Source organism: Eublepharis macularius, chromosome 15, assembly GCF_028583425.1.
Source record: "Eublepharis macularius isolate TG4126 chromosome 15, MPM_Emac_v1.0, whole genome shotgun sequence".
NCBI classification, from domain to species: domain Eukaryota; kingdom Metazoa; phylum Chordata; class Lepidosauria; order Squamata; family Eublepharidae; genus Eublepharis; species Eublepharis macularius.
Window position 1 is genome coordinate 19,907,624 of NC_072804.1, and position 13,926 is coordinate 19,921,549.

A 13,926-nucleotide genomic window follows, 5' to 3' on the forward strand; every position below is an offset into this window, starting at 1 on the left:
GCCACTTCCTGAGGGAAGCCACCTATTATAGCATCAACCATGCTGTCAGTTCGAGTCTAGGTACGCAAGGTGAATGATAATATGCAAGGCGATGGATGCTTTGAGTCTAGGTATGCAAGGCGCGTAATGCTTTTGGATCTGAGGTGGAAAGGTCAGATCCACGGAGGTCGGCATCTCAGCCAGTGTGACGGCTGGTACTGTTGGATCTGATTGGTCAGCGAGCTCTGTAGGGGCAGAGGATTTTGCTGATTTAGCGGAGGGGCTAGTCACAGCCGACAATACCTGTTTCTACAAAGTAGCCTTTGAGCCTGGTGGCTCCTTCAGCTCTGGCTTTAGGGGTGAGGTTCTGGAAGTCTTTGCACAAGCTAACATCATGTACCTCTCCCAAACATACCAGGCAACAAGAATGTCAGTTTGTTCTCGTCATTTTCATGTTACTCTGAGTGCATCTTTTAACTAAGGCTTTTTCTGCCATTCCGATAGTCTCTCTCTTTTTTCATTCATCCAAATGGAGAAGTATCTGAAGGAAAGATGCTACGAAGAACCTCTCTGACTGGCAGCAAAAGAAGAACTGAGGGTTGGGGGCGGCCTTTCTCCCAGAGAGCCGGCTGTTTGGGCAGGAAACAAGCCACACCTGCACTCTGGGAAGGAGCAGATGCCCCCTGGAGGAATTTTTAGCTGTAGAACCTACCAATTGGCCTGGGCATGTGCAATCCCATGTGGGGCCGCATAGAAGACCGAAAATGAACCTTGGTACCTGTCATGTCTTAGCCCCATCCATGTCAATTTGAATTATCCTTTTATTCTGAACCAATGTATCCTGCTGTAACTCGATGTCATTTTACCAATGTCATAACTATTTCTTTCACAGGCTCTCACAGGTGTTTATCTAATGAACTGTTAACAGCTTCCAGTGTTTCTGACCTTGTACTCTCTCTCAGACTTTGCTATGTCTTGCTTCCTAGTGACTCAACTTGGTATTACAAATACATGAAACGTTCTCACACAAGAAAAGCGCCAAAATCTTGTTTATAATTGGGAGGGGGGAAAAGAGCAGACTAGAATGTTAAAAGAGAGGCTTCTCTCACATGATGCCATTCCTGTCAACTTTTACTCTTGCTGCTTAGATGCTTACCTTGCTTCTGAGTAGTTCTATGGCCATATATATGGAAATGATCTGATTTCTGAATAAAAGCCATTTAACCAAGGACCTGTGTCTTGCTCCAATGGTCCAGGGATCTGTCTACCATATCCTGTCATCCATAGCCTGACAGTACCATTTTAAGATCAGGTGAAATGAATGCAACAATGTTTCTAAAAGCACTGGAGTAGTCTTTGGTTGTTGTGGGTTTTCCGGGCTGTATAGCCGTGGGCTTGGCATTATAGTTCCTGACGTTTCACCAGCAGCTGTGGCTGGCATCTTCAGAGGTGTAGCACCAAAAGACAGAGATCTCTCAGTGTCAAGACAGATCTCTCAGTGACACTGAGTGACACTGAGATATCTCTGTCTTTTGGTGCTACACCTCTGAAGATGCCAGCCACAGCTGCTGGCGAAACGTCAGGAACTACAATGCCAAGACCACGGCAATACAGCCCGGAAAACCCACAACAACCATCGTTCTCCGGCCGTGAAAGCCTTCAACAATACATCGAACACCTCTACGGAGTAGTCTTTGCCAAGTTTTAAACGTAAAATGGATGCTCCCCTCTCTAACATTGCTGGAGACAATAAAATCTCTGTACATATGGTGTACGTATAACAAAATGAAACTTGCCGCTGTAACACTACATATTCTTTACAAGCTTGTTTTTCAAACAAAAATATAGTTTTGAACATAGTAAAGACATAAATTCAGGGTACTGAAACACACACAAGGATGTTTACTCATATTCTAGATATTTTTAGAAGCTAAATCTGAAACAATTCTTTGCAGGACGGCATGTGATAACAGTTTGATTTCACTCAAATTAAAACTGGAGACCTAAAAGACTTCTTTGTTAACATCACACTAATAGCAAACAAGTGAAGTAATTGATACCCACAGTACAGGTAAGTTTTAATCGGCTTTCCAGTGGAATTGTTTTTCTGGGAAGTTAGGGAATTTCAACCTTGTTTTGGCTATCTGGAGATAAACTGCTTGCACTTTTTGTATTTAGATGTTCTGGTTCACATAGAAACTAGACAGGAAACAGTTATGCTAACTACTGAACCAGTTTGAGTTGGTATTACTGGAAGTAAGAATTTCATATGTTTATTCTGACATTATTGTACTTGTTTCAGTGAATGATTCCATGGGCGACAAATCCTTCTATGGTGTACATATACCAGCCATGTTTGAAAAGGTGGGGGAGGGGCAATAACATGACCGCCTTCAGAAAAACAACTTATCAGTGGATCCAAGAGATGGGGAGTATCTACTTTTTTCTGAACAATGTAATTATACCTACTGTGCCTTCATCATTCTTGCAAGAAAATGCTTTCAATTATTTTAGTATGGAACCCTCCAATTCAAGTATTGTCTGAGCTGGTGAAAGAGAACGAAGAGGCACATAACCCCAAAGCTCACTTCAGATGGCTCCCTGAGAGAATCTGGGGGAAGGCATCAAATATCTAACAAGCCCTATTTTGCTTTAGTCAATATACATGGAAAGGATTCCGACGTTGCCACAAACTTCTGTTTGTTCATGACACGATTGGGCTTATGCACTCCCTCATGCAGAATCTAACAAAGTTTCCTGGTTTTGCAAAGATTTAATCAAACTCCCATTTGCCATTGTGTTCAGCTACAAGCATCTGGACAAACTGGATGTGTTTCTTCCCCACTAATTGGGCTTCTAAAGTTGAGCTGAACTATGGGTTAGAATCCCTGTTTGAGAACAAAACCAACTCCAGTTTACCCAGACACCCATATTTGGACATCATGGCCAAATAGGGTGTGAGATAATGCTTCACAAACCAGGGTGCTTTCAATCATAATCTATACACAAGAGGAATGGGAGGCAGGAACGGCACAAACATGAGGACAAGCTGCATTCATGCCCATCATAGACAAATCAGTCACAGTGTATGCCTGTGGTCCCAGGTCATCACTGAATCAATATATCCCATTTTTTTCAAAGAATATAGCAAAGCAGAATGAGCTCTACAATAACATACCTTTAAGAGGATCGTGCTCAGCTCTCATTATATCAATAAGGGAATTTTCCAACGAGTGCATGTTCAGACTGTCATACATTCTGTTTCGATCCTAGAAAAGAACAAATTTTTCGTATCAGAGCTACAACTCTTAATAAATATCAAGCAACTATTAATTTGTTTGCTTGAGAGTTCCACAGATCTGCTTAGGAGTTTAGATTTTCTTCTATTCTGACATCACGTAATACATTAGAATATCTAGAAGGGAACAAACTCCCTCTCTCATTATTATTATTTGGGACTTTAAAGAACATACAATCTCAGGAGGAAAGTTGCCCGAACAGAACCATGCAGGAAAACTCGTTAAGAGTTGTACATTATGATACGAATCTTGATCTCTACAAGCTCTTCATTGTCCAACGTAAGAAGGACTTATTATTATGCTCCTGATCTTCTCACTAACATATTACCCCTTATTCAAACAAATCCAAGAAGGATAATGGGGAAACTGGTAGGAAAGTGAGCTTTCCTCAACCAAATCACTCCTCCAGTACTTCTGGATCAGCAGCTCGTTTCCCTGATAGGGCATTCTGAGGCACAAGGAAAGCAGGGTAAGCCAGTAGAGCGGGGTGGGGGTGGGGGTCTCTCTCAAAGTGCCAATTTTGTATCATGGGCTTCCAGCAATTAACATATCCTAATATATTACTCTGCATTACTTATGTCTGATCTAACAATATTTGTCATCACCCTGTAATAAGATAAATAAAATACATATTGATTTTAGCATTATCTTGGCAGATACTACTGATGGTTTAGACAGAGCAATGTGAAGCCAGGGAAAAAAGTAAAAAAGAAAATAGGGAATGCATTCTATGTATTTCTTATCTGCTCTGCAACCTGGGTTCCCCCCCCCCCCAATTTTCCCAACAAAAATGGACATTTTGGGGAACAATGAAAAAAGAAATAAACCACTTTCTCTTTTGTAAAGAATGAAATGCTTTATGATAATGTTTTACTCAAAATGTTTAGTAAGAAAAACTTCATGTAAGAGAGTCTATAGCATTAAATAATGGATGATTCTGGTATACACTATAAAACAGAGATGTCCAAAAGATACATGTCCTATAGAAACACAGTGAGCAGTGGTTTGCAGCTCTCCCTGGTACTGAATGTATTCAGCATTGCTTGAATAACTTTGCCGCACAGTACAATGTTCTTATTGATGAAAATATTTATACTTCACCTTTGCCTAAAGCTCAAGGCAGCTTACAAGTCCAAATTTAAAACATACACAATATAACAAAATTCAAAATACACCCCCCAGTACGTCTTTCAAACACCCAGTATAGAAAAATTATTTAATGATGTTCTTCCATGTAAGTAAAGCCCACAGTGTAAAGTGTCCCTCTTTCAAGTACAGCATGGATGCTTGGGCCCCAAGAATGACATCATTTTCATTTTACACAGGACACAAAAAAGATGAGGCAGCATGAAAGCTCGGTTTGCATTCTCTGTATGCAGAATAGGATTTTAAATTATAAGTACTGTTATCCTGTTTATAGATTCTAAATAAAGCCCTAAGAGACTTTTTTCATATTCCTACATTCTGAATCGAACCATTGAGTATGGGAATGATTAACTTTACGAAATGGTTTGGCTATTGAATTACAAGAGGCTATTATCTGTGCATAAGTTACATTAGCCTCTTTCGCAGAACGTGTTTTGGCAATTGTTGTTCTAAGTTCTAACATCCTGTCAGATTGAAGTAGACAGAGTAACTCCTTATCTGTTTGGGCAGTCCATTTAATTCTTTTCATAGAACTTTGAGATACAATGTCATCGTCTAAAGGAGTTGACATTGGGGTTGAAATAGAACTGCCATAGAGAGTTAACTGAAGAGGGGAGTGATCACTTTCGGTACGAATCCCGATAGAGAAGGAGCTAACTATCAGCTGAAGATCTAAAGAGCGTAAGTCAGTTTGCATGTAAATTAAGGTGGCCTCATTGACGGTATCTGCCATGGTGGTCCATAATCCGGGAGCAGGCATGGAGGAAAGCCCTCCACATTTATGTCTTTAGCACAACAACATTGAAAGATTCTTGGACAAGGCAGCCAATTATTGCTACTGGCAAAGGCGTCATTTATCTAGATACCAAATATCTGAGCAGTTCTGCTGTAACTAGCAAGTCTGTAAGACAGAAAATTACTTATTTCAGTCGCTACAAATAAGTGATATTTGTCAAATCCAGCTTCATTATCCAAACAGCAGGATACAGATATCATTCAGCATGGATCAGACGAGTAGGGCTACACTCAAAATGATGAACACGGGTGCATGCAATAAAGAACACTGCTGTGTTATCTTTGTTTAAATGTTTTTGCTTAACCAGTAAAAGACTAAACATTTCAAAATGGCTGGGATCAAAGCATTGAAGGATGAAAATGAGCCCTCAAAACAAAAAAGAGCTCTCAAGGCCTCTGTTTTTCTCCTGTTACATGAAAGGCCAATTATCGTGTATTAAAATTCACCTCTGCAATTCACAAGGCAGGTAAATTAAGAAAAGATACACGTGAACTGTGGATAGTAATCCAAGTCAGCACAGAGCAGGATCCTATAGCATACACCTGGCTTCACTTTGTACTGAAAGAACTTTGGAGGGACTCTAAAGACGTAAGTAGCATGTATCATTTCCCCACACTCCTACTTAATTCACTCCTCTGCAGCTTTTGCAATTTGTTGTTGGAAACTATAATCACAAAATGTTAACTGTATACAATAAAATTTTATGCCACATAGAACAGATCTTTAATAAGATGGCATGTAGGTTTTCTAAATGAATTCTAAAATAAACAATTGGCAAGGATGTTTTTGAAGAGATCAGAATACGTCTAGATGGGTAGCAACTTTCCATTTCCATTATCCTCAGCTTTGTTCAGCTCTAATTAGCGACGGCTTGAAGAATTAGTAATACCACCACCACTGCCACAACCCAATTCAGGCCAGAAATGCTTATGACAATACTTGTCCAGAAGCCCAGTTGAGCAGCATGGACAGAAACTGGCCTGCCTGCCAAGGACACACAAAAGACGCTGCCACTGTGCAGCCATAGTGGTCATGGATCCTAGTTAAGCAATGAACTGCTAAACTCTGAAACGGGAAGTCTCAAGTTCTACCATCAGATAGGGCGGATGTAGAAATGTTTGAGGTAGAAATAGTAGAACCTGAACAGCCCAAGATCCAGAGGAGTTAGCTGTGTTGGCCTGTAGTTGCAAAATTGTAGAGTCCAGTAGCACCTTTAAAACTAACCAACTTTATTGTCGCATAAGCTTTCGAGAACCACAGCTCTCTCCATCAGATGCATGCAACCGACAAAGAGAACTGTGGTTCTCGAAAGCTTATGCGACAATAAAGTTGGTTAGTCTTAAAGGTGCTACTGGACTCTCTACTATGAACAGCCCAAGAGTTTCTTTGATTAGGGCTATGAAGGCAACCTGGCCAAGGTCATCACAGAACTATTTGAAAACCCCAAGGAAGCTGAGGTAGACTCCAGAAAGGAAAATCTAAGGGGATTTAAGAATTTACCCTCAGGTTACCAAGGGTCAGAAGAGTGGTTTGATTTCTGGAATCTTTTGAAAGGCAAATGAGAGGAACGAACATCCCTTCTTTCCAAGAGACAAAGTATAGTCTGTGCCCCCACCACCACAATTACACATTGCCTCACCGTGCTACACATCTGGTAGACACACTTATCATGGCTGTCATCTCAAGTGCATTCATGTCCAAGAACAGCAAAGGGTACCGCAAGGACCCATTTGCATTTCCCCTCCTCGGCATGCATGATCAGGTTCTCTGCTAACACTCATTTTGCCAGGGCCTCCATCATCTAGGCATGTAAAATGCTTCAAACTGATACCTGTTAAGAAGAACGTGGAGGCTGAATTCAGACTACTAAAGGCTGCCTTAATCACAGTAGAGGCCAACTGAGGTGCTGCAAATTTCTTACCTAGTAGTATTTATAAAAACATACAAGAGTGAGAGTAGTATATGCAGCCAAATGGAAGACATAATCATGCCCAGAAGTGACTGAGTGGATGAACAAATTGTATGAATATGCACCTATGGCCAAATTAACTTCTTATATACATAACAGACCAATTTCAGAATTTCAGAAAAAAGGGAAAGACTTTTTTGACTATGTAGCTGAAAATTAAGAAAAACTAAGAATAGCTACTATTAAAGTAGACCAACTGTAAAATTAACATTTTAAAAATCTGATTATAAATGTTGAACGCATGTAAGTAAGGGGATGGAGAGGAGAAATAGTTTTGTAGTATAATTGGCTGTTATATATTCTATGTTTTATTGTTTTTGTGTATTGTTATATTTCTTGCTTATATTATTTTATCCATTGTGCATTGTCTTAGTTGTTTATTGTTTTTCTTTACTTTCAAATAAAAATTTAAAAAACTAAGAAAAAACCTTATGCTACTTGCCCTCCCCCTCATCAAATGATGTACCCCCACCCCACCCCCTGAATGGCTGTACCCCACCCCCTGAAGTTTTGGCACCTGAATAGGTGCGGAGGGGGGGGGGGAGATAAGAGCAATGCACTGCAGGCCCAATCATGGCCAGGCCCTTGTGGCATTTTTAAATGGCTTTGAAATGCAAGTGCCGTCCTTGTGGTGGCCCCACAAGGATGTTGTCACACATCTGGTTTGACCCTAAAAGCCTGCTTCCGTAAGTAAACAGACATGCTTACGCTCAGTGAACAGACATGCATCGGTGTCTGTGCATAGCAGTCCAGAACAAATTCTTTCCCCAATTGCCAACCAGCAATACATTTAAATAGTATGGCTTAAAGATGCTTTATGAAATTTCTTCATAAGCTGTTACACTGTGGCATTTAACAGAAGTATAAAAGATACCTTAAAATTTAGATTGAATTTGAATTACCTTTTTCTGTCTTTGCTTCAAGTTTTACTAGGAAAATATAATAGTGAAGAGCTAATAAATTAGGCTGAAAAATGTAATTATATGCCACTGTAGTTATGTTGCTGATTCTCCTACATATGTTACACAGTGATCTCTGGCATCTTTAAGAAACCTAACCCATGTATAATGTGCTTTAAGCTTTGGTGGACTAGATCCCACTTTGTCAGCCATACAAAATGTGCTTGGGCGAGTCACAGTTCTCTTGAGCTCTCTTAGCCCCACCCACCTCACAGGGTGATTGTTGTGGGGTAATAATAACACTTTGTAAACCGCTCTGAGTGGGCATTAAGTTGTCCTGAAGGGCGGTATATAAATCGAATGTTATTATTATTATTATTATTATTATTATTATTATTATTATTTAGCCCACGAAGGGTTAGGGTAACAGCAAATCTGTTTAATCTGTCACAGAAGTCTTTTTTAATGCAGTAAACTAAATACAGTTGTCCCAGGATTTGCTTTTACTTTAAAAAGCCCTTGAAAGAAGCTAAATTAATAATAATCCTTGAAACAACCCAGAAACCACAAAACAGCTTCAAAATAAAGCAAATAAAAAGTAGCAGCAATGAAGAGGACACAATTAAAACTATCTAAAGTTCTGCAAGAATAAAATGTCTTGATTTGATGGCAAAAGGCAGTAAACTGTGGACCATTTGAATTTCTCCGAGAAGCAAACGCTATATACAGGGAGCATTATACCTTATCAAAGGCTGTGGCCCTGAACGTTACCCCTCCTCACCTCAGAAAGCAGGGCAGCTGCACAAGACCTCTGAAGATGACCTCAGACCACAGTCTGGCTCCAACAAGCCTCCCTTTAGGTTCCTGGCCCCAAGTCCTACAGGACTTTAAAGGTCAAAATCAATTACTGTCAGCTGTGCCAGGTAGCAACTTCTTTTTCCAGTCTTTCAATTCTGGAAAATATCAATGAGTCAGCCAGTTCCATTAACCGTTGGATGTTACATCCTGGACCAACGTTCTGAAAAGACAGCCTCCAGTCCTCTGCAATAGTCTAATCTGGACGTCAGCTGCAGCAACGCGCTCTATCCAGCTAGGGATGCCATTTGTGCACCAGCCTATACTGGCAAAATGCTAGCGTGTCACTCGGGGACAACTTCGAAGTAAACGAATTTAACAGCACATTCAAGCTGTGAAGATGGCCCTTCTGCAGAAACGCAGCCTCATCCTTAACAGACTGAAAACTACCTCCCGGAACAGACATTCAACTTACTGAGATTAAACTCCAGTTTTTATTAGCCTCAACCCAGTGCATTACCAACTCCAGATACTTGTTCAGGACTACTACCCTACCTCGACTAGCAGAAAAGGAATGGATAATAGCCAGTGTGGTATAGTGGCTAGTATCAGACTAGGATGTGAGACACCCGAGATTGAAGGGAAGCCCAGTGTTTGACCTCGCACCAGTCACATATACTCAGCCTAACCTACCTCACAGGGCTGTCGTGAAGATAAAATGAAGGAAAGGGAAACAACGTAAACCACTTTGGGTCCTCAAAAGGGAGAAAGGCAGGGTGTAAATGAAGTAAATAATAAAGAAAGCCTATTAATGACACCTAAATCCCCAGATCACCTCTCCCAGCACTTTCACTTCAGCATGTGGGACAGAACAGAGGAATCTCACAACCTTGTAACATGGGCCAAGCAAAAGTCTCCAAGCACCATCTTCAGAAACTGACACTTCACATGAGAAAAGCATCTCTGTTACCCCTTCTGAATTAACAGCATATATTCAGAGACTGGATTCTGACTGACTATATTCCCAAATTCACATTCCTAGAAGCAAAACTGGGAACTACATTGAAATGGGTCAAAATAATCAGTGTCATCCAGTAGTATGAATGGGAGTTTTCACAACTTGCTCAAGCATGCTGTCCAAAAAGGGAATATTGATCGGCTTAGAGCTTAAATAACCACCAGGGATCAAAGAGGGTCTATTTAGGCTGAAGGACCACCTCTTCAAAGCATCTGGGGTCACCTCTTCTCGTCAGTTCAGAATATTTCTGGCATGTGGCCAAAGGCCATCACAATCAAGCAAATAAAAGGAAAACATAAGCAGAACAAACACCAAACAATAAAACTATGATGTTAAAAACATAAAAATTACTTAAAACACATAAGCACTTTGTTATACATGAGTAAAAGTGTCTCAACTGTTAATTACAGCTCGAGCCCTGATTTTCTTAGCTGCTAGGGAAAACTATGCTGCCCTATAAGAAATGTGTAGATCCAAGTTGGAAAGAAGGAGGGACAATTTTTAAGATTTTCCCAAGAAATTCATTTCTGGGCTCTGTATACAAAGGGCAGAACAAAAGATCATCGGGAAGATCTTCAGGGGCTGAAGCTCCACAAATACAGAAATGGGGCAACACTTAGTATTTATGTGTAATGACTGTCTAGAATGGCTGAAGGGCATGGATTGAAACCTCAGAGAAGTTAAAGCCATTCAAAGTCTAGGAAAGGAGATTTTGGTCCAGTAAGACTCTGCCATGGTCCCTCTTGAACAACTTGAAACGGGGAGAAAATCTGGAACAGGGAGTTGTACTTCTGTCCAATGCAGCAGCCATCTTAAAGATCCAGTCTCATATATTGAGTCAGGGCAAGGGGACACCCTGAAAGTCATCCACCAGCCAATAATGATGGAGGATATTGTTAAAGCCGGTGGAGCAAATGGCATCTAACTGAAGCAGTGCATTGCTCTGCCTTAAGAGGGGGCTAGTGGAAAGATTCCTTTGCTTTCCCCAGAATCTAAACAAGGCTAATTGCAAACAGGCTCCGATAGAAGGTAACCCAAGTTCAGCCCACACTAAAGCCACTGGAGTGCCACGAGTCCTCTTTGAAACTCTTTAAAAAGAGGGTTTGAATTGGTTCCAGAGCCGAGGTCAGACATTCATTCCAGCCCCAGATCTCTGCACCATATAGTAGCTGTGGGATGGCCTTACACTGGAACAGTTTCAAGACCAGTTCAACTGAAAATCGTCGTTTCAAGCTGTAAAATTTAAAAATGACCCCAGTGGTTTTCAAAACAGAGACTTTTGTTATGGCCACATGAGTTTTCCAGGAGAGGGTTTCCCTAAATGTCACCCCAAGATACTTAAATATTCTGCATTGCTCAATGAGATTGCCATCAAGTGACCATTTAAATCGCCAATGTCTCTTCCCAAAGACCCTTACCTCACCTTGTTCTTGATAAATTTGATGCTTAAAGCCTCGCGCTTACAGAAATTGCCCAGTTTATTCAGCATCCTCCTTAAACCAGTACAAGTTAGGCAACATGTCACCTGCCTACTTTAATTCTAGCAAATATATTGGAATGAAATTCCTGAATTAGGAACAATAGGTGTTTATCGATATCAGTGCCTGCTAGTTTCTCCCGCAGTCGGTTCCGATCTACTGAGTCAAAGGCAGAAAGATCCACAAATGCTGTGAATGTAGCCTTGGTGGGGCCCTTAATGTTACGTTGAGCCAGCTAGAAAGAGTCCAGCAGTGATCAACAGTGTCTACCCCTTTCCTAAACCCTGTTTGCTCAGGACGGATAATGTTATTAGAAGTCTTCCAGTCCTCCACAGTTTGTACAACAAAAAATTTGCTGTACAACTTGGAGGCTACGCCCAGCAGGCTAATTAGTCGATAATTTGTGGGGGGGGGGAACAATTTACAGCTCCTTTTAAAATATTGGGGCTACAATGCTTTGTTTCCACCCTGAGGAGAAAATGCCATTTTGATTGATCTGTGTAAACAACTTTGCCAAGATGGGCACCCACCAGTCAGGGAAGGATTTAAACAACTCAGGAGGTATCAGGTCCTCACCAGGGGACTTACCAGAGGGAAGAGAGGAGATGCCTCCTATTGTGGATGCTGCAACAGGAGGCCATTGTGGTGAGGTGGATGAATCGAAAAGTAGAGTCTGTCCCACTGCCCTATTCTCTCAAATGGGGAGGGGGGACTAAATACCTGGCAGCAGTGAGCGTGCCAGTCTTTTGCTGAGATCTGAGCCTCCAATAAAGGGGGGGGGGTGTCTGCCTAAGCTAAAGGAAACAAGTTCCCAGAATCGGGACTCCCTCTTTTCTTGGGCTTGCCAGACCTAGATCCTGCCATTAAAATTTAGCAAAGTCAAGCTTCTTCTGCCTAAGGAGGTTCTTATTAACTGATCTTATCTGACGAAGAGAGCTGTGGCTCTCGAAAGCTTATGCTACAATAAAGTTGGTTATTCTTAAAGGTGCTACTGGACTCTCTACTATTTTGTGACAACAGACTAATACGGCTAACTCCTCTGGATCTTACCTCTGTTGGGGGTAATGGGTGTAAATGTATTCTTTGGATGGGGGAAACACGTTCTCTGCAAGTGGGGCCTCTACTGGGTTGGGGGAATCAGAGGGAGGCTGGACTACAGTTGACTTTACCAGAACCACCTCAGCATCTATCACTCTGGAGAGGGAGGTCTGAGGGAGGACCGGGCATTACTCTTTGACTTCCAGAAGCCTGGATCTCCATTGTTCCAATCTGTCAGTGGCTGACTGCTCTGAAAATGGGAGAGCAGTAAAAGAACGTTTTAAATCTGCCTTCAGAGCATCATCAAGAGGAAAGCTCCCTACGTTCGTTTCTGCCCTGGTCTCTGAGCAGGCGGCGGGGCGGGGGGCGGGGGGCGGGGGGCTGATCAGATCGTGATGTGAAACCATGACCAGTCCTCCCTTCAGCTGCTTGTCTTCGGCTGCAGACCTAAAGAGGTGCAGAGTTTTCCAGCTGAATAGTGGAGATTGTACTGTGTTCATAAAAACCAGAGTCGGGAAAATTCCCTTTGATTTTAGGAAGTCTTCCTGTCAAATTCGTAATAATTGACTGGTTTTAACTTAGAAGATCTCACCCTACTGCCAAACGAAGCTTTCAGGTGCTGCTGGGTGTGGGGTTTTGTATTCCAAATGGGGATGCGGCTACTGAATTGGCAGATGGTCCAAGCACCTTATGAGGAATGTGAGGAACCTCCCCCTGCCCCCGCTATCGGAAGGGAAGGGCTGGAATGGCTCCCACGTTCTTTCAGTGCTTCCCCCTGGAGTGTCAGTCCAGCTGTTGCTTACTCGGCACTCCTGGGTTTTAAGGAGCTGTTGTTGATCTTAGTTACTATCTGGATTAGGAAGTCAAGCTTTGAGAGTACCAGTTGTAGCTGTTCAAAAATACTTTCCACTGTTTTAGCAGTTAGGAAAGAAAGTCCGCTTAGCGCGTTGGCAGCAATTCCATCATTTCCTGTATCTTCCCCTAATGAGGGGGGCGGGGTCTCCACAATGATCTACCAGCAAAGTATCACTCTAGATGTCCTCAAAGAGGGTAGATAAAGCTGCAAAACGGTTTGAGGTAGAAGCATCATACGTGGGGGAGCTGGCAGAAACAAAGAAGTCTCCAACCTTTCTTTGCTTGGAAGTGGGGGTGGTCCTGGGGGCTTACATTTGAGAGCTTTACACTCAAACAGGAAACAAAATTAGTTTGAGATATTATGGGACAGTTAGTCTAAAATCTATACCAGGTAACTTGGTGGACAGCAAAGCTAGATTAAAGCTAGAACAGTTAAGCGTTTAGAAGAACAAGCTTTGCCAAGGTAGAATCAAACAGCCTTTTCAAATGGAAGCACTGCTTCAACAATCTTTTGAAGTCTCTTAAGAATGTCAACAAACACAGATGGGGTAATTTTGACAAAGTCCCTCACTGAAAGAACAATGGGGCTAAAGAACAGGAAATAAAAGCTGGGCTTAAAGAGACAGTTCCTGCAGTAGACAGAAATAAAAGGAG

General features: G+C 41.7%; 1 protein-coding gene across 5 annotated transcripts in view; it reads right to left on the reverse strand.

Moving 5' to 3' along the window:
- CPEB2 (cytoplasmic polyadenylation element binding protein 2) overlaps positions 1 to 13,926 on the reverse strand; it is a 71,662-nt gene that overhangs the window by 41,072 nt on the left and 16,664 nt on the right. For all 5 annotated transcript variants that reach the window (XM_054999122.1, XM_054999119.1, XM_054999120.1 and 2 more), the window contains exon 3: positions 3,158 to 3,248. In XM_054999122.1, coding sequence (XP_054855097.1) covers positions 3,158 to 3,248 — 91 coding nt within the window. The remainder of the gene's footprint in view (positions 1 to 3,157; positions 3,249 to 13,926) is intronic.